The sequence below is a fragment of the Lepidochelys olivacea genome (genome assembly GCF_965140295.1).
Source record: "Lepidochelys olivacea isolate rLepOli2 genome assembly, chromosome: 4".
Lineage (NCBI taxonomy): Eukaryota > Metazoa > Chordata > Testudines > Cheloniidae > Lepidochelys > Lepidochelys olivacea.
Genome location: NC_140414.1, coordinates 98889873 through 98914970, shown reverse-complemented (window position 1 = coordinate 98914970; position 25098 = coordinate 98889873). Strand labels below are relative to the sequence as shown.

Sequence of the window (25098 nt, the reverse complement as noted above, 5' to 3'; positions counted from 1 at the left end):
ATGGGGACAAATTGGAGAAAGTCATAAAGCAATGGGCTTAAATTGCAGCAAGGGCAGTTTCAGGTTGGACATTAGGAAAAAGCTTCCTAAATGTATGGATAATTAAGCACTGGAACAAAATACCTGAAGAGGTTGTGGAATATCTGTCTTTGAAGGTTTTTAAGAATAGGTTAGCCAAAAATCTAACAGGAATGGTCTAGATAATACTTAGTCCTGCCTCAGTGGAGGAGCCTGGATTAGATGAGCTATGGAGGTCCCTTCCAGTCTTACATTTCTATGATTCTATGCAATTACACAATTTTACAACTTGTCAAATCTGTAAGACCAGACAATATAAAACCAGACACTATTACATAGAAAGAACATATTAGGGTCAGTAATAAAGTAAGAGATGTCTGTGAATGGGAGTAGAACACTGGGGAGGGAAGGGAAAAGAGGACAAGGTTAGTGGAATGGAGGTCTGGCATTTTTGAACTATTAGATACATTTGGATTTAAAAAAATGTTGAAAAAGTATGGGGTCTACAGTGATAAGATATTCTTTGTTTGGCTGCTAACTCAAACAGGTCCAAATACCACTGTTCTATTCTTGGGCATAAGCCCACTCTTCCATTTTATGCTTGGTGATCATTGCAGCCGTCAAGAACCAGAGTCTTTCTGGTGGAGTTAAACACAGGTTAGCAGGTAAATAATCTGAGATATGATTTTCAGTTGAGGTTTGGCTGCTGAAGCCAAGCACCATTTTATTTTTTGTGGCTGCCTCTTTCCACAGCTTCCTGACAGTTGAAAAGTTGTATAGCATATGGATCAGGGTTCCTCTTTCTTTGTTACAGTGCCCACAAAGATCAGAGGATAAAGTCTTTCTTGTGCAACCTCTGTGGCATCCAGTACATTTTGAATAAAAATCTTTTGCTGTGTCAAGCATAGTTGGAGATCCACACGGACATTTTTAATATGTGGAATAAAAAGTGAGAAATAGTACAGAAAGATTTTTTTTAAATGCCTCAGTTCTTTAAACGATTGCATATGTCCATTAAGTGTGTGCATGTCTCATGTACCAGTGCTCGAGAGTCTTCCCTAGTAATACCTATAGGTAGGGTTACCAGACAGCAAATGTGAAAAATCGGGACGGGGGTGGGGGTTAATAGGAGCCCATATAAGAAAAAGGCCCAAAAGTCAGGACTGTCCCTATGAAATCATAGGGACAGTCCTGGTCACCCTACCTATAGGGTCTCTGTGCCTGCACCCTAATGTCCCTGGTGCTCTGAGTCAAGGCAATAAAAGGGCAGAGCTGTTCTGCCCATCCTCCAGTCCCTTCTTACCGTCAGTGGTCAGAGCATGCTGTCAGGTCACTCCTTCTGTGACTATACCATTTGTTAGTTGTTGCTAGTAGTACTTAGAAAGAAAAGGGGGGTCCAAGGACCCAAAATTGAATAACACTTTTCCTACCTACCTATTGTTCTGACTGTCAGTAATCAGTGGACTCCAGGCTCTGCCCAAGGTCCCTTTGTTTCAAACCCTGCTCCAGGAGTCACAAGCTGATGCCTGTGAGTGACCCTCACTCCCACTGCCTGAAGTGGTTGGGTGAGGGTCACGTCAGGCATAAGTGTTCGATTTGCAGGGGCTTCAAGACAAGAATTAGGGAGCAAAATGAAGAACCTCAGGTACATCTTCAAGGAGGTCTAGCATCAGAACCACCTCAGTCAGAGGATATTCCTCTTCCTCCATAAGCCTACACACCTGTGAAGAAAGTGGTGAGCCTCTTGGTAGAGTCCTCATTGAACATTCAGACTGACAGTGCCTTGCTGAGGCCATCACATGTGGTGTACATGTTGGCTTCCACACTGGGGCCTGCTGCACTGCCAGCAATTTCAGGTGTGGTAGCATTTCCATTGTGCCTGCTGCCAACTCAGAGACCAAGAGTAACTATTCCAACTCAGTGCATGGTACTGATAGCCAAGAACTCCCTGATGTTGCTGCCAGTACTGCAGTAAATCACAGTCCTAATCTCTGATGATGACACTCTGTACCCTTTTACTTGGGCCTTTGGAATACTCCTACTCCTTCTCAGAGTTTGATGTGGGTGTGATGCAGGCAGACCAGGTGCCAGTTCATGCCAAGGACCCTAGGCCTCATCTGAGCACTGGCCAATACATAGCTGGAAACCAGTCTGATTCACCTGTGTGTTAGTATTATTAAAATAGGCATTAGATTTATATTGGTATTTATGAAATGCTTGTAGGATGCTGCATGTATTCATCTCACTTATGACCTGGGGTACAGATATTAAGATTATATTAAGTGTTAGAAGTTTACAATGCAAACTGTATAACTTTCCAAACAGGAAAGCAGCATTAATTAATGTAAAGACGGGCCTTCTAGAGAAGGTGTTTGACCCTGCACACAAAAAAGTCCATTGAAGTGAAATGAGCCATTGTGAAATAAAGAACACTTTGTAGATTGCTCCCCTTACACCCATGTAGAGGAGATATGCATGAGGACTCGTCCCATCATCTTGAACTCTGCGGGGAGGGAATAAAAATCCCTGTCAAGAAGAAACTTTGTATCTATGCTGCTTGGACTTGGAGTGGGCAAAATTTTAAAGCATAAGTAAGTGATCCCCAGCTGCTTAGCCTGAGTTAGCCCTAAAGGACATAACAGGATGAGGGGGTCTCAGTCCCATTTTGGACCTTTGAATCTTGAACAAGTACATGAAGAAGCTACGGTTCTATATGGTTTTCTTCACAACTGTTATACCTTCATTAGATCCAGGGAGATTGGAATGCTGCCCTTGACTTGAGGGATGTGTATTTCCATGTCATGATCCACCTATGCCACAGAACATTTCTAAAGTTCATTGGAGGAAGAGACCCTTTCCAGCTGACATAACCCTCTGGCCTATCATCCACAGAGGGTTTTTGCCAATTGTATGGCAGTAGTGGCAGCCCACTTCTGCCACTGGTATTTACTGATATACCCTTGCTGATGTGGGGTCACTCCCATCAGCAGATGGAGGAAAATATCCATCAAACACTGTCTATTTACATGCTTAGGACTGGAGGCGAACGGAGAGAAATTGATCTTCGCACCCCTGTAGAGAAAAGAATTTATTGGGGTAGTCCTGAATTCAACCCTGACCAGCGGTTTTCTAGTGCTACCAAGGTTTCTATCTATACAAGGCCTCCGTGCATCCTTCAAGGGACATCCCCAAACGTCAGTGAAGAACTGCTTCAAGAGCCTGGGGCATATGGCAGTGTTCACTTATGGGACTCCTTGCCTGTATGCCAGGCTGCATCTCAGAGAGTTATGGATGTGGCTCAAGTCGGTGTAGCCCCTCAGATACATCACCTGGACAGACTAGTATGTATTCAAGACAATGTCCTATTATCCTTGAATTGGTGGATGAACCAAGACAATGTTTGCAGAAGGGGTCCCCGTCTCCCCACCCTTCCCCCCTTTGACTTTGGTAGCGGAGGCTTCAGTCATGGGGTGGGAAGTGTATCTGAGAGATCTGCAAGCTCAAGTCTTGTCCACTCAAGGAGGCTGGGCTGTATATAAACATTTTAGAGTTACAGGCAGTCGCCACAGTGCACCATCGTTTTCTGCCTCATGTGCAGGGCAGAACTATCCACGTACTTACTGACAACAGTACAGCAATGTTCTGTGCCAACAAGTTGGGGAGAGAGCAGGGGTGCCAGGAGGCAGTCAGGCTTTGGCACTTTTGTATATGGAATTCCCTGACTCTCATCGGACCTACTGATAGTTCAAAATTGATTAGCAGACCTGTTGTGCAAGTTGCTCATCTTGGATCAAGAACTGTCTCTCAACATGGCTATTCAAAGATTAGTACTTCAAGTAGGGGGAGTCCCAAGAGTGGACTTATTTGCAAACCCTTCAGAATAGGAAATACCCTCTTTTCTATTCCAGGGCAGCCATAACCCCAGGTCCATCTTGAAAATGTTTCTCTTCCTCCGAGATAGGAGCCTGTTCTATGCCTATCATTCAGTGCTCCTGATTCCCAAGAGCATTTTTAAGCTGAGGCAAGAGGAAGGCAAAATGATATTCATTGCACCAGCATGGGCAAGGCAGCCATAGCTCTCAGACTGGCACAAAAAGTCAATCAGGAAACTTTTTTACTCCTGCCTTTAGTCAAGGGCCTCATATTGCAGAATCGCTGGCTGGTGTTGCACCTGAATGTTCAGTGACTGCACCTCTCAGCCTGGTTCCTCAATGGGTAAAACCAGAAGAGGCTCACTGTTCAGAAGCCGTCCAGAGTGTCTTGCTTAATAGTGGGAAACAAGAGCTACTTACCTTTAATAAGTGGAAGTATTTTTCCATCTGAGAAGCTAGCCATGTGATATCTCTTTTACTCATTCTATGATTCAAAATATCTTGGACTATTTGTTTCACTTCAAAAAGTCAAGTTTGCCAGTCAGCTCCATCAAAGTCCTTTTGGCTACAATTTCAGCATTTCTCTCCTATATCATGGCAGGACTGTATTCTCTATTCCTATGACTACCAAGTTCCTAAAAGGTGGAAACAGTCTTTCTAGGCCAATCAGAGACCCTACTCCACAGTGAGATTTGAAGCTAGTGTTCTCAGCCCTTATGGGTCTCCCTTTCAAGCCACTAGCCTCCTGTTCATTGTTACACCTCTCAGAGCAAAGGTGGCTTTTTTAACAGCCATCACCTCTTCCAGGACAATAGGAGACCTCTGTGCCCTGATGTCACAGGATCTGCCCACTGTTAGGGGTGCTTCCTCCTGGCCTCTATGGCTGTTAGCTCCTTCCAGGTCTGAGGCCCCCCCTTCTGCTGCTCACTGCACATACTGCTGCCAGTCTCTCTCTCTCTCTCTGCAACTCTGGGTATTCCCTCTTTGTCACAACTTGGCCCTCCAGCCAAGTCACTATATGTGTTTCCTCCTTCCAGGGTATCAAAGTCTTTCCTCACTAGCAGTCTCTGGTTGTCTTCCCTGTCACTGCCCCTGATTGTCATAAGATTGACCTCTGCACTTTGAGAAATCTATTTTGTAAACTTGGCGCAGATAATGCAGTACTTGATTTGCCATTTCTTCACCAGTGTGGCTTTTCAAAGTCCTTCTCCAGTGATTGGCAGGGGAATCTAGGCCCACCCTCTACTTCAGGTTCCAGCTCAAGGACCCTCTAGTCAGCAGTCAAGTTCTGTTGCCTCCTAGACCTTACTGCCTTTTTCCTAAGCCCTTTCTTTAACTTCTGGTTCTCCCACCCTCTCTGGGTTTGCCAGCCTCCCCACTTTCTCCTCCCCAGGGAGTAACTGTGGGCTACCTCCCTATATAGCCCCAAACATTCCTTCTTTCTCCCAGGGAGTGACACAGCCCTTTGTGTCATCAGCTTCCTGCATTTATAAACCCAGCCCAGCTCCTTCCTCCTCAGCTGTGCTCCCTCATTCACTCAGGGGATTACTTAAGCCACCTGATCCCCCTCAGCTGTAGCCTGTCTGCTTAATTGGCCCCCTGCTTCTTAGTCTACATTAACCCCTTCAAGGCAAGTGCGGGGGGTGGAAACCCCATCACACCTGCTAACAGATTCTCCATACACAATTTTTGTTTTTGTTTTAAACAAGGACAAGGTAAAGCATTAGGCCACACCCTAAATTTCTCTCCAAAGTAGCATCAGATTTCCACCTCAACCAGTCAGTATATTACCCGTCGTCTTTCCAAAGCCACATGGTTATAAAGATGAACAAAAGCTCCACACTTTGGATGTTCGCTGAGCCACTGGTTTCTTTAGATCTAGATAGATTAGCCCTTTTGGGTCATTTCACAGCTGCTTGTCTCCTAAGTAGAAAGAATGATAGGGAATCGTGGAACAGCACAATGACCATCCAGATGGATCACCAGCAGTAATGTCATGTGCTACAAGATGAAGGGCATCGCACCTCCTGAAAAGCACTCTGTACATTCAGCCATATCACACGCAGCTTCCACGGTGTTTGTGAGAAATGTCCGTGTTGTGAACATCTGCAGAGTAGCACTACGGTCTTCAGAGTATGCAGGGCCGGATTAAAACCTTTAGAGGCCCTAAGCACTGAAAAGATTATGGTGCTCCCCCCATATGTAATTCAAAATAAAAACAATACTATACTGTAAAATAAAATTTTAGTTTTCGAAATGACACAAAACTTACATGTATGCTGAAATTAAAATAGCTTCTTTCTAGATTTTCTGACTGCAAAATTCTGGATAAGTTCATCGAAGCTGACTCGACGAAGCATGTCCGCTTCCATACACAATAGGGAAAGTGAATCAAGTCTGTCCTGACACATTGTTGTTCTCTGACGGTTTTTTATTCTTTTCAGCTGAGAGAAAGAGCGTTCTGCAGAGCAGTTAGTAATCATCAATGTTAGAAAAATGCGTAGTGCAGTCTCTACATTTGGAAATACACATTGTATTCCATCTTTCAGTATTGTGTCATGAAAATCAATGTGACTGAATTTCATTTTTTCTGTTTCATTAAACTTTGCGTGCAAATAACAGTGGAACTGCCATACTTCTCCACAGAGATTCATGTTCAAGTCAACAGGGTATGAGTCAACTAGCTTTTGGGAACCTTGTGAATATTGTTAGTCAGATAAGTCCATATTGTTTAGAAAAGAAAATCTACTTGGTGCTTCTTCGTACGCTTCACCTCTTCTCTTCATATGAGCTTCAAGTGTATCAATTATAGTGTAGTAAGTAGATATGCAAAATTTGTCTCTAGGATTCAATGCTGTTTCTTTTGCACTGCTATCATTTGCTTGTTTTTTCCTGATTCGCTTGCGGGACTGGGCTTCTTTGTAGTTAGTATCAGGCAAGATATCTTTTGATATGTCTTCAAATCTTTCAAAATCATTCCTCAAAGTGTGTAAGTGGTCTGCTAATGATTGACAGAGGTCTGCACATGTTTTCAAATCCAATTCTTTTTCTTGGAGAGCTTGACTTGTGTGGTAAAAGTGTTGTAAAATTTCATTCCACATGGTCCATGTGAATACAAACTCTAGTTCTTGCATCTTGTTTGCAATGTTTTCTGCCTCTCGTGTAGTTTCTCCCTTTTGTAATTGGTCTTCAGCTATACTTTCTAATGCATCCACAGTCTTTGAGTAGGACTCCAGAATTGCACTTGTTGCCACTGCATGTGCCTCCCAGCGAGTATTAGAAAGAGATTTCAACACATCATCATTGCCCAAATATGTTTTAAGAACTGCCCATCGATGTGTTGAGGCAGAGAAAAATGAATAAAGTAACTGGACTGTTGAGAAAAAACTTACTGCCACTGGACAACAATCAACAGCACTGCGGCCAACAAGATTGAGAGAGTGTGCAGCACATGGCATGAATATGGCATATTTGTTCTGTTCTAAAAGCTTCTTCTGCGTTCCTTGATAACGCCCTGACATGTTGGCAGCGTTGTCATAAGATTGACCTCTGCACTTTGAGAAACCTATTTTGCAAACTTGGCACAGATAATGCAGTACTTGATTTGCCATTTCTTCAGCAGTGTGGCTTTTCAAATTGAGGAATGTTATAAATCGTTCAACTGGTTTTCCATCTGTGGGAGACACATATCTTAGTACAATACTCAATTGATCAGTATGTGAAAGATCAGGTGTAGAGTCGACAGATAAACTGAAGTACCCAGCAGTACTTATTTCATCCACAATAGCTGAACGAACTTTGTCACTCATTAGACCAATGAGTTCATCACATATTGTCTTGGATAAGTGTGGTGGGTTACCTTTGCCAGCATTCCCATATTTTGAGATATGGCCTGCTAAAAATGGGTCAAACTGAGTCACAATACATGACAGGATCTGATTTCCTAACATTATTTCGATCTACGTTAGTAGGACACCCCCGCTGGTTTAGGTGGGGATAAGTAATAAAAAGAGAAGAGAAAAATGGGGGAAGAGTTTGTAGTGGAGTGTAAGGAAGTTTAACAAAGTTCTGATTTTTCTCATGATGACTACTTCGATGCTTTTTTTGAAATATCAAATATCAATATTTTAAAAAAAACCTTTTTTTTTTTTGGTGCCCCCTGCTTTGCTGGTGCCCTAAGCACGTGGTTAGTCTGCCCACTGGGTAATCCAGCCCTGAGTGTATGCTTGTGCTAAACATTATGCGATTACCACTGCATCAAGAGAAGAAGCAACTTAGGGAAAGCAGTCCTGTAGTCCCTCTTCTGATGAGACTCTTAGCCCCACTTCTATTGGAAACTGCTTGGGAGTTATCTACTGTGATGGACATATGCAATGACTTGAAGAATTAAAAATGGTTACTCACCTCTCCATAATTGTTGTTCTTTGAGATGTGTTGCAAATGTCTATTGCATGAACCACCCTCCTTCCCCAGTGCATCAGAGTCTTTCATCTAAGACTCTGGTCAGAAGGTACTGAAGGATGGGCAAAGTGGCTTTGCCCAGTGATGAGCTGCCAAAATGTTAACAACCGGTTCCCTCCTCACCCCACAAAAGGGTTGTGGCCTGCCCCTGCCCCCCGGGACCCCTGCTCCATCCACCCCACTCCTCTGTCCCCTGACTGCCCCCAGAACCGGGCAGGAGGGTCTCATGGGCTACCATAGTGGGTGCCCACTGTGCCCCGCCCCTATGAGCCAGAGGGACCTGCTGTGGGGGGCGAGGTGGGGAGTCCCAGCAGTGCTTACCTGGGGCGGCTCCCAGGAAGCATCCGGCAGGTCCCTCTGGCTCCAAGAGGTGGTGTAGCATAGCTGGGGGGGAGCGGGGGAGTGGCCACTTCTCCCACTGATCACATCAAAAGTGGCGCCTTAGGCACGAACTCCATGGGTGCTCCGGGGCTGGAGCACCTACGGGGAAAATTTGGTGGGTGGAGAGCACCCACCGGCGGCTCCCCACCCCGCACCTGGCCCCAGCTCACCTCTGCTCTGCCTCCGCTCCTAAATGTGCTGCCCCACTCTGCTTCTCCGCCCCACCCCCCAGGTTTCCCGCGAATCAGCTGTTCGCGCGGGAAGCTGGGGAGGGCTGAGAAGCAAGCAGCGGCTTCGCACTTAGGCCCAGGGAGGTGGAGGCAAGCTGGGGCGGGGAGCGGTTCCCCTGCGCGCCCACCGAGTAACCTGCTGTGGTGCGGGTGGCCCTCCTCACGCCGCCCTGCCCCAGCTCACCTCCGCTCTGCCTCCCTGGGCCTGAGCACGAAGCCGCCGCCTGCTTCTCAGCCCTCCCAGGCTTTCCTCGCAAACAGCTGATTCGCGGGAAACCTGGGCGGGTGGGGGCAGAGAAGCAGAGCGGGGCAGTGTGTTCAGGAGAGGAGGCGGAGTGGAGGTGAGGTGAGCTGGGGCAGGGCGGGGAGCTGCCAGTGGGTGCTCTGCACCCACCAAATTTTCCCCGTGGGTGCTCCAGCCCCGGAGCACCCACGGAGTCGGCACCTAAGGTGCCACTTTTCGCCGGTTGTTAAATTTAGAAGGCCTTTTAGAACCGGTTGTCCCTTACGGGACAGCCGGTTCTAAAAGGCCTTCTAAATTTAACAACTGGCTCCAGCTCACCACTGGTTCTGCCCCTTTCTACCTTCAGCTCAGAGAACAAGGGACACCAACGCACAGGTGTAGCAGCCCCTATGGGTACTGCTAGGGAAAACTCTCTGGCACCAGTGTACAAGACATGCACACATGTAGTGTAATGGACAAATGCAACACATCGCTAGGAACAACAGTTAAGAGAGGTAACAAATCATTTCTTCTTCAACTTTGTTCCACTCTCTCCCACTTTTTTTTCCTGCCCTCATTGCTGCTTTTGGTAGTTTTAAAAGTTTCCTACTTTGACTCGACCAGCTTGGATGTGCAGTGCTTACTGAGGCTGTGCTTCCCCTTACTGATAAAGAATGCCACTTCTGGTGTTTGATATCAATCCACAGGCTCTACTTAAAATGTTCTGATTTTCTTTACCTCCCAGCTGATCAATGTCTTTTTTTTTTCTTAATTCAGAATAAAGATTATTCTTCTTCAATGGCTTTTACTTTTTTCCATACAGCATGTTCAAAGCTGTAGATCAAAATCCAGATAGCAGAAGGACCTGCCCAGCAGCATTTGTTGGTTAGATACTGTAAGTAGTTGTGAAACTGAATATTAAGGACCCAATCCTGAAAACCAGTGGTTTTCCACCTTTTTTCATTTGTGGACCCCTAAAAATTTTTGAATGGATATGTGGACCCATTTGGAAATCTTAGACATAGTCTGTGGATTCCCAGGTGTCTGTGAAGCACAGGTTGAAAAACACTGCTGTAAACGGTAATGCTCAACTTTACATGAGTGCCCACATGTGTAAGCGTTTATAGGATTGGGAACTAAATTTTTATTCACTTCTCACAACTAAACCTTTAGTCTTGCATTGTTTTATAATTCAGTCATCACTTTCAACTGAACTAATATAAACATTGCCTGTGTTTGTATAAACAGATACTGGCAGTATACCTGACCTGTACAAAGTACAATAAACAATTGTACGTGGCAGTTAGCAATCCATTTCCTGTATGTTTAGGAAAAGGGTCAAAGAACGGATTAAAGGACAGAGGAACAGGAAAAGAAACTTTTGTATGTGAACAAATGAGACCCCCTTCCTGAATTATCTACCTCTTTCTCACCTTACTTTTTTAAATAAAACTTTTTAAATCCCTGTATCTATCCTGCTATTTTCACTTAGTCTATTTCTACATTTGTTGTTTTTTAAACTTGTTTTAAAAAAATAATCATGTTAATATCAGCACAAGTAAGTCATGTTACAATTAGCTCTAACAAGCAATCTTACAAGCTTGTTACAAGTAACATTCTTTTCCAATGGCTGAATTTTGATTTGTTCCCTGTAAGATGATGGAATATTTTTTGTTACTTTCCAAATTTCCTCTCTTACCTGTGATGTTATTCTAATTTGATTTCCTTTTCCCATTTAGGCAAGTTAGGCATCAAACTGGTCATGTAAATCTAAATTCTGTTTTTTGAACGTAGGATTGTTAAATAACATTAATAAGGCTATTTTAATATGTTTAAACTCTACCAACTTCTAAACAACAAGCAAATCTGATATACAAACATCTATTGAATTGATTTTAAAATTTAAATAGTTAAATCCATAGACTTTCAGGTGGGTTGGCTGAAAAGAAAAAAAGTCCTGATCTAGTCCAATTTGATCTTATGGTTCAAAAGGAGGGACATGCTGTTAATGATTCATAGTTTAAGGTCAGCATAGACCATTAGACCATCTCGTCTGGACTATACATCACAGGTTATTAAATTTCACTCAGTCACCTAGAATTGAGGCTGAAGGCTTGTTTGGCTAAAGTATAGCATATATTAGGCTAAAGCATATCTTCCAGAAAGGCATTTAGTCTTGATTAGAAGACATCAAGAGATGCATAATCCACCACTTCCCTTGGTAGTTTTTTCCAATAGTTAATCATCCTCACTGCTAAAAATTTGTGCCAAATTTCTTATTTGAATTTGTCTGGCTTCATCTTACAGCCATTGATTTTTGTTGTGTCTTTCTCTTCTAGATTAAAGTGACCTTTAGTACCCAGTATTTTCTCCCTATGTAGGTACTTATACACTGTAATCAACTAATTTCTCAATCTTCTTTATGGTAAATGGAACAGAATGAGCTCTTTAAGCCTCTCCCAGTAAGGCATTTTCTCTAGCCCTTGAATCATTTGTGTGGTTCTTTTCTACACCATCTCTAATTTTTCAACCTCCTTTTTAAACTGTAGACACCAGGGCCCAGATCCATAGAAGGACTTAAGCATTACTACACTGAGTGTTGCAGCACTTAACTTTTAGACACTTAGAAAATTACAGGAACAACACTGTGATTCACAAAGCCAATCTCCCTATACAGTGAACGGGGAGAGGAAGGCACGTTACACTGCGTCTACTCAATGAATGGCAGGAAATCTCAGAGTCTGAGTCAAGTCAGGCTTGAGCTACCACACTGAAAATAGCTGTGTAAATATTGCAGTTCAGGATCTGAAGCCTAGTCTTCTCCCTAGAAGGGATTTGAACAGGGCTCTGCCATATTTCAGGTGAGCACCCTAACCATTAGACGATGGAATATTCTGATGTGGGTCTCCCTCTGTCTCTCCTATTGAAGTTGTTCTACTATTAAATAACTGAATCATTAAATATTAATTGGGCCAGTGAAAAAGTTAGAATGACACTACAGCCTACTGTTTAGGGCAATAGCCTGAGAGGTAGCAAATCCCTGTTTAGATTCTTTTTCCCCCTCAGGGAGAAGAGGATCTTGAATCAGGAGCTTTCCACATGCTGGGTGGGTACTCTAAGCTAAAGGTTATAAGGGGAAGCCTCCAACTCTCCCCCAACTCCCTGGCTGTTTTGTGGGGCTAGGCAGCCTCTGAAAGTACATGCTAGATTGGGTTCCACATGCAACTTAGGTGGCCAAACGCCTGTCTTCTCCAGTTTGTGGATCACTCTGGGTCTTCTTAGGCAGGAGATGAGTGCCTGAGCACCTAGAGAGAGGCAACAGTGGGAATGCTTAGGTGGGAAATTGGTGCCTAGAATGAGGTTGCAGTGTGCATGCCCAGATGCAAAATCTTAGGCGCTGAGTGAATTTAGGCACCTCCAGGTTTAGGCGGCAGCTGAGCGGGAGCTTTGTGGATCTTAAGTGGGGCTTAAAAATGGGATGTAGGCACCTAAGTACCTTCATGGAGCATACCCTCGAACTGTATGCAGTATTCCAGTACATGACTCTCAGATAAAACCTTCCTGCTCCTGCTCACTATTCCCCTGTTTATATATCCAAGGATCCCATTAGCCTTTTTTGCAATAGCTTTACTCTCTGGGAGCTCTGACCCCTAAATCCTTTTCCGAGTCACTGCTTTCCTGCATGCAATCCCCCCTTCTGTGGGTATGGCCTGCATTCCTTATTCCTAGATGTATAACTTTGCATTTGGATGTATTTAAACACATTTTGTTTGAATAGGCCTTGTCTACCAAATGATCTATGAAGCTCTCTATGACTGCCCTCTCATCATCATTATTTACCACTGTACCAGTCTGTGTTATCTGCAAATTTTTGTCAGCTCTGATTTTATATTTACTTCCAGATCACTGATGAAAATGTTGAATAGTGTTGGACCTAGTATCAATATCTCTGGAACCCCACTAGAAACCTCTTCTGTGATGATTCCCGGTGACAATTTATGTTTTGAGATTTGTTAGTTTTTAATCTATTTAATGTGTGCCTTATTGATATTCTATAGTACTACTTTTTTGATCAGAATGTCATGCAGTCCTAAATCAAACACTGTACACAAGTCTAAGTATATTACATCTACACACTTACTTTTATCAGCCAAACTTGTAATTTCATCAAAGAATGAAATCAGGTTTGTTTGAGAAGATCTGTTTTCCACAAAAGCATGTAGACTGGCATTAATTATGTTCGTCATTCTTTATCAACTGAATCCTGTATCAACTTTTCCATTATTTTGCCTGGGATTGATGTCATGCTAACCAGTCATTAGTGACCCGTGTCATCCTGCTTGCCCTTTTTGAATATTGGCACATTAGCATTTTACCAGTATTTTGGAATTTTCTTGGTATTCCAAGATTTGTTCAAAATTTGACAACAGTGTGTCAGAGATCTTTTCAGCCAATTCTTTTAGGAGTCTTAGGTGCAAGTTATCCAAGCCTGCTTACTTTTAAAATATTTATCCCTAATCGACGATGATTAACATGCTCCCTAGTTACTAGTGGACTAAAAAGTACTTCCTCATTCTTATGTGATACTTCTTTCCAAATAAAGAATAGAAATATTTATTGAATATTTCTGCCTTTTCTACAGAATTATTAACAATTTTACCATCTCCATCTACTAATGGGCCTATACAATGTTTAGGATTTCTTTTGTTTTTAATATACATAAAAAGCTCATTATTGTTCATAGGCCTGCTGGCCATGGATTTTTTTTCATTTATGTTTTTAGCTTTCCTTATCAATTTTCTGCGCTTCATAAATTCTAATTTATATTGATTGCTACCTATTTCTCTTTTTCGCCACTTGTTATATCTTGCTTCTTTATTTCTAATTGCTGCCTTCACTTTGCCACTGAATCTGGATGGGCTTTTAGCCAAAGTTGTTCTCTCTCTTCGTTATGGAATCGTGGCTTTTTGGCCATCTAATAAACTCTTCTTAAAGAACCCCCAGTTTTTATTCACATTTTTTTGTCTAATTTTTTTCTCACAGTTAGTTTTGCTCATAATTTTCTTCAGCTTTGGGAAAGTATCCAACTGATAAAATGACATAAATGAATACAATAACAACTGGGCTTTCTTTATCTAATTTAAAAGTTGAGAAGCGGGGAATAAATTGATTAATTTCATCAAATCATAGTAAATTCTAGGTCTCTTACAAATTAAGCAAAAAGTATTTCATTATAAACAGTCTAGCATATGGGTGGCCAACCTGAGCCTGAGAAGGAGCCAGAATTTACCAATGTACGTTGCCAAAGAGCCACAATAATATGTCAGCTCCACGCCCCCGCTCCCAGCGCCTCCCACCAACTGGCAGACCTGCCAATCAGCGCCTCCCGCTCCCTGCCCACCTCCCGATCAGCTGTTTTGTGGCATGCAGGAGGCTCAGGGAAGGGGGAGGAGTGAGGGCACAGCAGGCTCGGGGTGGAGAAGGGGCAGGGCCTCTGGCAGAGCCAGAGGTTGAGCAGTGAGCCCCTCCCACCCCCGGCACACTGGAAAGTTGGTGCCTGTAGCTCCAGCCCCGGAGTCGCTGTCTATACAAGGAGCTGCATATTAACTTCTGAAGAGCCGCATGTGGCTCCGGAGCCACAGGTTGGCCACCCCTGGACTAGGATTAATTTAAAGAGAAATGAATTAGCTAGATGAGAGCTACTACGCATTAGAATTTTATAATAGGATGAACAAAAGTAATTTTCCATTATTTTGTATGAAAAATAAGGATCCATCAGCATAAAAATGTCTCTGTTCTTTCAAAAAGGGATCTGCTAACAATAAACTCTCCTAGTTTAACATCTGCTGGATGTTAAAACCCATCCCAAAATAAACTGGAGTTAAATTACCAGGAAACAAAATAGAAAAACAGGGCTACCACCTGTCCTGTAGGGTATGTTTACATGGCTGTTAGACACCCGCGGCTGGCCCCTGCCCAGCTGACTCCTGCTCACAGCACTAGGGCTAAGAGGCTGTTTAATTGAAATGTAGACTGTCAGGCTCGGACTGCAGCCCTCGCTCTGGTATCCTCCCACCTGGCTGCATCCCAAGCCTGAATGTCTACAGCACAGTTTCACAGCCCTTTAGCCCGAATCAGCTGGCACAGGCCAGGTGCATGTTTTTAATTGAAGTATAGACATACCTGTAGTAGCTACCTGTGGAGTCCTCCTTGCTGGAGAATGTGATTGGCCAGCAGCCTCCAGCCCCCACTAATTCTTTTCCTAAGGGTGGGGTAAGTCAAGCTACAATTAAACTTTTGTTTGTTAGTGGCCTGTTAGTGCGCATTCACCAGGTCACAATTTATTAAAATTACTTTTATATATAAATACCAGTATGAGGACTAGATGGTTTTCTAAATGCTGTGTATTATGCTTTCTACATTTGTTTTTGTCGTGCATCTTACAGAGGAAAAGTATCTTTCTCTCCCCCCCTCCCCCCTGTTCCCCAGGTGCTGTTCTTTCTTTGGTTTGTCGTGACTCTTACGAAGCATGGTGCCAGATCATCAATGTGTCAGAAACACAGGCCCCTTTCTTTACCTATCCAGACAATCATTCCAATGAAACAAACCTGAGTGTTTCCACATCTGCGGGAAGCAAATATAGGCTCTATGTGGGTGTGGCCCTGGCCATAGGTTCTAGTATTTTTGTCGGCTCCAGTTTTATACTGAAAAAGAAGGGCCTTCTGCAACTGGCTGACAAGGGAGTCACCAGAGCTGGTAAGAAATATTTACTTGCTTATCTTTGACAGAAAGAATGTCTGTCTATTTTTTTATCATAAGTCAGCAAGTTCAAGGTTCAAGCCAACTGATGTTTTCTGTAGTTGACTACAGGTAATATTGGATTTAAGGACCTTTAGGGGGATGCAGATGGGAGTGGGTTTTATATGTATCCAAGGTCTTTCTAATGCACCCACCACAATAATACCTAGGAGCTAGATAAAAAGTTCTTCCTCTGCCCCACTACCCGAAGATAACTAAGCTCTGTTTTTGTAAATTAAAAGCTATCAGGAAAAGTCACTGCAAAACAGAGTATTAATAAAAACTTACTAGCTAACTTGCTGGCAGTATTTTTAACAACTGTGTAGTACAGGAATTATCTCTGCAGTAAGAGTGAATTGGCCCATCAAAGTCAATAGGAATAGAATTAGACTAGTTTGGAGTGCTTTTGAAAATCCCAGTAGGATGCTGGTATTAGAATTATCACTTAAATCCTTTTTTGAAGGTTTTGAGTTTGTTTTGCTTCGCTATTTTTCTTTTGTTTGCAATGTTTCCTGCAAAATATAATACCCTACCATTCTGGATGCTCTCAGTATTTGAGGAAAAATGGATCTCTCAACATATAACTTGTTTGTATTTTGGATGAGAAAGCTTTGGATAACTAGCAGCTTTATTTTTATGTAGAAAAACAAGTTTTACGGACCTGTAAGCGTGTTCCAGATGTGTCTTGGTATAGATAGCTATGTAGGCTCTGATGTAGCAAATAACTTAAACATATGCTTTACTTTAAGCACATGAGTAATCCTAATTAATGAAGTCTTATTATCCCTTCTTGTGTCTACTGAAAGTTCAAGATACAGGACTTGAAATAATAGAATTTAATATTAAACAATTATATTTTTAAGAATAACTCAAAATTAGGTGTAGCTGACTCTCTCCATATCCCATAGAGACTAAGCATTGCACATTCAAGTTTAACTACTTCAATTTGAATAAGTTTTATAATCTGTAGAATTTGAAATATTAATGACAAATCAGAATTTTGAAGCATCATTTTAACTTTTTTTTCTAATATTAAAAATTATCTTTTCAGGACAGGGTGGATATTCTTACTTGAAGGAATGGCTCTGGTGGGCAGGATTACTTTCAAGTGAGTCACAGTAAAAATGTTTCTACCTTTCTTTGTTAAAGTACATCTAAAACAGAGCAATGTGTGTAACTTTAAAAGGGGTGTGTGGCAGGGAGAACTAGGTTTGGAGGCACCTGCTGAAGGCTTCATGGCCCTACATCACTCTGGTCCAGAACAGAGCAGTGAGAAGTTCTCCAGGCAGCCTAGAGTGGCTGCAGAAGAGTGGCCAATCAGAGGGGCTGCTGGAGCAACCAATAAGGGGCCAGAAGGGCCCTATATAAGACAAGCAGCAGAGCAGAGAAGTTCAGTTGCTGGGTTGAGCTTGAGGAGTGAAGACTGGGTGGCTGAAAGAACAGTAGTACTGTGGAGAGCTCACAGCAGACAGGACTGAAGCCCAGGGAAGGTTTTTGAAGACTATGTGCCTGGCTTGCGGGAAGAGCAGCAGGACCAGTGGAAGGTCAGTGAAATGCAGGGGAACTGAGCACAGAACCCGGCTAGGCCAATGAGGGTACCGAGATGGGCTCTGCTGGTTTGGCTGAAGACTGAGCCTAGGGAGGCCTGCTGAAACACCACCAGCTGTGGGTACTGAGATGGGCCCCAGCTGGGTGGTTGAAGAAGGCAGTGCCTCTGGGAAGAAGCTTAAGAGCTGCAGTCCCATACCAGGGCTGTGATAAGAACTTGGGACTGTGTATCCCAAAAGGGGGGGACAGTGTGTGCAGCTTGGCTGGAGGGCTGAGCTGTTGAAGACCAGCCGAGAGAATCAGCAGCTGCTGGGGTGCTTGAGAGAGGCAGGCCCCACCCTTACGTAAGACCAAAAGAAAAAGCAAGCTCATATATAACAGAGAGAAAGGGGGCCATCCACAAGAGAAGGATGCCCTCCATAAAAAGGGCAGTGATTGCAAGTATATTGGCCAGAGAAAAGGGGCCCCCATGAGAGGCGGGTGCTGACCCCGTTACAGGATGTTAAAAATCTTAATAAAAAGACTTCAAGGGAAAAAAGACTTGTTTGATTTTTGTTCTCTTCCCTCCTGCCCCCAATCCTGTTAAACAAACCTAGGAATACAAACTGGAGTTGTGTGGAAAGAGGAAAATAGTAGTACATGAAAAGCTGTCCTCACTGCTACCATTACTGTTACATTTTAATATACCAATACAGTAATTTGAAAACTGTTCCTGTGTGTGTATTAACTCTGTAATATCTTTATTTTGGTTACATCCAGCAGTAATTGGTAGATATGTATAATTTTGAATATGTTTGGACATTAGTGTGGATAATAAGAAATATTATTTTACTACCTACCTTTCTTGTCAAACATCTTATCTTCTGTCTAGCGCCCATCATCTTAACACTTCTAGCAGTTTTTTCTGTACTAATATTGTTTCTCTTCTAGTGGGAGTAGGGGAGGCTGCCAACTTTGCTGCCTATGCCTTTGCACCTGCAACCTTGGTTACCCCATTGGGTGCACTGAGTGTTCTTATAAGGTTAGTATGAGTCAAAAGCAGCCACTGAGAAGTGAGCCTTTTACTATATAAGAAAATACTGTATTTTTATTGCACAGGGAGGATTTTAAAAGAAAACTCTGTATGGCAAATCCAGATAAAAATTTGGCTCCTAAATTACAAGGCCAGAAGGGACCACTGGGATCATCTAGTCCAGTGGTTCTCAAACTTTTTTTTTTTTTGCAGACCACTTGAAAATTGCTGAGGGTCTTGGCGGACCACTTAATCTTTCCAAATGTTGTTTGTACCATTAGCTAACTATTGTAAAGTGCTTTGGATAAAAGTGGTATATTAAAAAAACTTAATAATCGTTTTTTATTCTACAAATAAAAGCACACAACTCCTATTTTAATATCAGTAGTCTTACCTTTCTAATGCGATGGTTGTGCTCTCTCTCCCCTGCTGTGGGAGCTCCAGAGCTGGGGCTGGGAAGGAGGGGGATCTCTCCCTCTCTCCCCTGCCACAGCAGCCACAGAGCTGGGAAGGAAGGCTGTCTCTCCCTGGCAGTTGCAGCCCTGGAGCTGGGGAAAGTTTGCCTCTTTCTTGCTGACTGCCACAGTCCTACATATCCGAAATTCCCCCCACCCCCTCTTCTCACCTCACTGCCCCTTCCCACCTACCCTCTCTTCCCACCAAGGCCACCATCTCACCTTATATGTGCGTCTTTTCCAGGGTCCAGGCACCTAATTAGTGCGGCTGCACAGGCGTGGCTCCACTAATTAGGTGGGTGACCCTTCATTCTCTTGTGTGCGGCTGCCCAGGTGCGCACCTTAGAGGGAACTATCCGCGGACCACCTGAATGGAGCTCGCGGACCACAGTTTGAGAACCTCTGATCTAGTCCGACTTCCTCAATAACACAGGCCATAGAACTTCTCCCATATAATTCCTAGAGTATACATTTTAGAAAAAGAAGCTGAGAATTGGCGAGAGGGGATGGATCACTTGATGATTACCTGTTCTGTTCATTCCCTCTGGATTGGCATTGGCCATGGTTGGAAGACAGGATCCTGGGCTAGATGGACCTTTGGTCTAACCCAGTATCGCCATTCTTATGAGCATCTCCCTTACAAAAGGAGACTTAATGAGCTTCGCTTGTTTAGCCTAACAAAACAAAAGCTGAGTGGAGATATGGTTGCTCTTTATAAATATATCAGGAGCATAAAAACCAGGGAGGGAGAGGAGCTATTTCAGTTAAGGGTCAAGGCTGGCACAAGAAGAAATGGATATAAGCTGGCCGTCAACAAGTTTAGGTTTGAAATTAGATGAAGGTTACCATGAGAGGAATGAAATTCTGAAACAGCCTTCCAAGGGCAGTAGTGGGGGCAAAAAAACCTAACATGTTTCCAGACTGAGCTTGATAAGTTTATGGAGGGGGTGGTATGAGGAGGTTGCCTACAATGTCATATGGCCCATCTGGGAGGACTATCTACAGTGGCCAGAGATGGGATACTAGATGGGGAGGGCTCTGAGTTACTACAGAGAATTCTTTCCTGTGTGTCTGGCTGATGGGTCTCACCACATGGTCACGATCACCATATCTGGGGTTGGGAAGGAATTTTTCCCACAAGTCAGATTGACAGAGATCATAGGGATTTTTTGCCTTCCTCTGCACCGGGGGGCACAGGTCATTTGCTGGTTTGAACTAGAATAAATGGTGGATTCTCTGTATTTTAAGTCCTAAATCAAGATTTGAGGACTTCAGTAACTCAGCGAGTGGTTATGGGCTTATTACAGGAGTGGGTAGGTGAAGTTCTGTGGCCTGCGCTGTGCAAGACGTCAGACTAGATTATTATGATGGTCCCTTTTGGTCTCAAAGTCTGAGATTTGATTACAGGGAGAAAATATTGGGTACTAAAGGCTCTTTAATCAAGCAAAGAAAGGCATAACAAAAACCAGTGGCTCAAAGTTAAAGCCAAACAAATTCAGATTAAATATAAGTCAAAAATTATCAATGAGGGTGATTAATCATTGGAAGAAGGTAGCTACCAAGGGTAGTAGTGGAGATGATGTCTTGTAGTGGAACATGTCTTGATGTTTTCATATCCTGACTGGATGCTTTTCTGAAAGGTATGCTTTATTCAAAGCCAAGTTACTTTAATCAGGGTAAGAATAAATGGGTGAAATGTAATGGCCTGTGATATATTGGAGATCAGACTAGATGATCAAATTGTTCTCTGTGGCCCTAAAATCTAGCAATTATTATATCCATTTTCTTAGCTTCCAGTTTCTATATAGCCATACGCTTCTCAATTTGCTTGTTTGCATTAGTGTGTACTTAAAATAAGCTGTTGTGTTCACCTAATATATGTTTTGCAATTGTCTAATATTATATCACTTCATCTAGTCATGATGTTTCAAAGTTGTACGGTATAACTAATTAATACATTGTAGTCTGCAACCGTACCATTTTGGTCCATGATCCTGTTGGATCTGACAAGCTTAGAAGCATCAGGCTGTCAGTACTTGGATGGGAGACTCCAGAGAATATTTAAGTGATACAAGAAGTGATTAAGTAGGTGATGATTTTCCTTCCAAATCAGTACTATACTAGTTCCTCAGCATTGTGTGGGAAGATGCTCTGGTATGGATCCTGGTCATTTGTAATCACACAAATGTTAAATGATCTCATGGCACTTTATGTAGGAGTAGAGATGCTTGCCTCTCTGACCTGGCCAGATTCCAATTCAGTTAATTACATTCCATTTACCTAAAATGTCTCTTTGCCATTTCAACTGAATCATATCACTTTCTGTCCAAATTTATTGTAAATGTTACTGTGCGTGCACAGTTTCAGAAGTAGATGAAATAATTTCTAGATGTATCTATGTTTGAATATTGCAGTCCATCACAGTGTTATCTGAGTAGATATAAATCCCTAATCTCATGAGAGAGTTGAGATGCTTATCAGTTTGTAAGCACTGGTATTTTGTATGTGTGATGTGTTAGATGCTAAAGTAGTATAATGATATTGTGCTGAAACAAAGGTAAATTTAAAAAAGCTGGCAAATGCCTGGTTCAGGCACCAGTCTTGCTCGGATCCCATGTGAAAATGACCTAGTTCTAATCCCAAATGGTTGCAGTCCAACAGGACTACATCCTGACTTCTACTCTACAATCCTATGTTTTCCTTGCCACACTAGCTCCAGAAAAGCCAGTCTCCAGCTTTCTAAACCTGGGGGCCATGGATTCTTTAAGTCTTTTGTTCTGTGGCTTGTGTGTCAGTAGGGCTTGCCTCTGTATTCATTCATAGGTATCCAAAAGGAAAAATGACTGGAAAAACTGGAGCTCTGTCTGACCTTGTAAAGTTATGGGGAAGGATGTGGGGGGAAGAGTCAAGGCCTGTTGGAAAGCCCCATAGAAAATGGGGCAAAATTTATCTGACCTTTATAGAATTTTTAAAAGCTTTGGAAAAAGGTTGATTTGGCTGGTTTTTATTTACTCTCAGCTGGTTTCCTTATCCCCAAATCCAAACTTTTTTTTAATTAGTATCACTATACATAAAAGCATTATGACTATATTATAAAGAGGTTCAGCTGCACAAATCAATTACCTTTTTTTAAATCCACAGTGCAATATTGTCTTCCTATTTTTTAAATGAAAAGCTCAATGTTCATGGGAAATTAGGCTGCATATTGAGCGTTTTGGGGTCAACGGTGATGGTTATTCATGCCCCTGAAGAAGAGGAGGTCACTTCTTTAGATGAAATGGAAATAAAACTGAAAGATCCAGGTCTGTAACTTAAATCATCTGTATTTAATGAAAAAATGCCTTTCAATGTCTCTTATTTTTATAGATATGTCAGCTTGCACTAGACCTGTCCATAAGTGAATAATTGGAGGGTTTTCCTGTGTTATATGTTACCATCACCCCATTCACTTTCACCTGAAGATGAAATGGAATTTGTTATCACTTTGGTGCTTTACTATACTATAGCATACCTTGAAAGCAAAAATCAGGCTGTGAATGTAAGCAAGCAAGACTGACTTGAAGCATCTTTACACTAGTAGTTAAAAAATAAACAAAGAAAAATCAGCATTTACAAGAAAGCATGGCTAACTAAAAATGCTGTGTCTGTTATCACATGAAGACCACGATAATACAGGCAGTCCTTGACTTTACGAGGTTCGACTTACGAACGGCACTTACGACATTTCTGAATTGACACCCTAATTTAATTTTATGATGCTCGGTCTCGGAATGGAGTGGATTGCGGTTCCAAGTTATGACGTTTCAACTTATGATGTAATTTTCAGGAACCGATTGTGTTGTAAGTCCGAGGACTGCCTGTCGTTTGTATGCTGTAGTTAATTTCTTATTCTTGCCTCGTGCTCCTGGTTTCCAATCTGCAGATCTTGGAGAATATGCGGGAGGCACAGGGCCATTTGTGATGAGACTTTGTGAGCCAGTTATGACAGCAGCCAGAGTTCTATTCTGTTAGTGCTATGCTGGCAGCAGGGGAGTTATTACTATCCTTGCATTACCTATTTAAACAGAATAGCTAATATTCATATATGCTTTCTTAAAGATTGGGAGAGTGGGAAAGACTTTAAGGGTCTAGTGGTCAGTCTCCAGAGGCTCTTCACTCTCTCTGTTCCTTTCACTAGCCTCCTTGCACCCAGGCCCAGGCAGCTGAGTCATTTTGGGGAGGTGGAGATGGGGAGGAATACTTGTCTTTCCTTTTCCTGTCTACCCCTCTCTGGTGAGAGACCATGAGAGAGAGAGAATCTAGGGAAGGGAGTGTTGTATTGGCATCTGTCCTGTCAACCAGTAATGCAGGATTTGAGAGTGGTGCTGGCTGTTCCTGCTTCCCCGCTCCTACCATTAGCAGTGGGTGGTCCTTGTACTGCTTCAGCATGCCCCATAACTGCTGAGCAGCTTCTTTATTTAACAGCTAAGTTGCCTCCTTTGCATTCCCTAATGTTGTTCCACTGAGAAGTCCCTAGGGGACTGCCTCCCAGATGTCAGAGCAGGGGTGGGTCTTATTCCTGTGCAGAGGGCTGGATGCTCCTGGTAGCCCCATATCCCACCCATCCTATACCTCCTCAAATTATTATTATTTTTTTTACATAAACACAACAGAGTGCAGATCTACTCTGAAAATGAATTAAGCAAAATTCACTCATATCTGCTCACTTGAGTAATAGAAATAAATATTTAGCCCCAGATTTTAAAAATGGATGCCAAAAGCTAGGCACCTGGGTTGATTTTCAAAAGAATGAAGTGCCCAGCAGTTTCCATTGATTTCAGTGGAGTAGTTGAGGGCTAAGCACATCTGAAAATGAAGCTGAGATAAGGAAAACTTTTGATTTTTTTTCTAGTAAATTGAAAATAAAATGGTATGGAAACCTATTGAGAGGCAATAATCCTGGAACCCCACAACTCCATATTTCCAGAGTCACTGTTCAGAACAGACATGCACATTAAGTGGTCTGTGTTTCTCTCTGTCCGTTTGTAACTCCACATTAGTAAGATTTCAGGAGCAACTTTTCAATTTATCTAGGGTATTTCTTTAAAAAAAAAAAAAACTTAAAGTTCTCATAAGCCAGATTCTTTACGCACAGAGCATCCAGAGGTAGCTGGTACCCCCAGTGCAAGGGAACTGTCTGCCAGGGAAAGCTGGCAGAGGTGTCTCCACCACCTCCTGCATCAGGTATCCCACCTCCTGTTAGCATAAGGCCCATTTTTAAAACTGGTTAGGTTGTTTTGCCACCACTAATGCTAATGAAAGGCTGCTCCAGAGTGTCTCTCCTCTGATGGCTAGAAACCGTCTTCTAATTTCCTCCCTAGTATTTGCCCCTATGATCTCTATAAATACATCAATTATATCATGAATCTTGCCCATATGCTCAGGGTTTAGCTGATCGCCATATTTGGGGTCGGGAAGGAATTTTCCTCCAGGGCAGATTGAAAGAGGCCCTGGAGGTTTTTCGCCTTCCTCTGTAGCATGGGGCACAGGTTACTTGCTGGAGGGTTCTCTGCTCCTTGAAGTCTTTAAACCACAATTTGAGGACTTCAATAGCACAGACATAGGTGAGAGGTTTTTTGCAGGAGTGGTGGGTGAAATTCTGTGGCCTGCGTTGTGCAGGAGGTCAGACTAGATGATCATAATGGTCCCTTCTGACCTAAATATCTATGAATCCTTCAGCCTTAATTTTGCTGGAAGCCAAGTTCACTTAGTCTTCCTCCTCCCATAAGATTGACTTTCCATTCTCTTGATCATTGTAGTAGCCCTTCTTGGCACCTGTTCTAGTTTTGAATTCATCTTTCCAAACATGGATGATCAGAATTGTACACAGTATTTGAGATGAAGTCTTATCAGTGCTTTGTACAATGTCATTACAATTCCCTGTCTCTATTGGAAATACCTTGACTGACACATCTTAGATCCCATTTGCCTTTTTCACAGCCATATCACATTGATTGAGTAGTACACCCAAGTCTCTGTCCTCTTCTGTCATTTCCAGTTGATTAGCCCCTAATTGTGACAGTTCTGGGGATGCCCAGGACTAAGTCACCTTGTTAGTGCC

The 25098-nt window shown here is 42.7% G+C and overlaps 1 protein-coding gene across 1 annotated transcript in view; it reads left to right on the top strand.

The window, feature by feature from the left end:
* NIPAL1 (NIPA like domain containing 1) overlaps positions 1-25098 on the top strand; it is a 45247-nt gene that overhangs the window by 9965 nt on the left and 10184 nt on the right. The window contains exons 2-5 of the mRNA XM_084625958.1: positions 15675-15941; positions 17035-17091; positions 18462-18552; positions 22140-22300. Of these exons, the coding sequence (XP_084482084.1) occupies positions 15675-15941; positions 17035-17091; positions 18462-18552; positions 22140-22300 (576 nt within the window). The remainder of the gene's footprint in view (positions 1-15674; positions 15942-17034; positions 17092-18461; positions 18553-22139; positions 22301-25098) is intronic.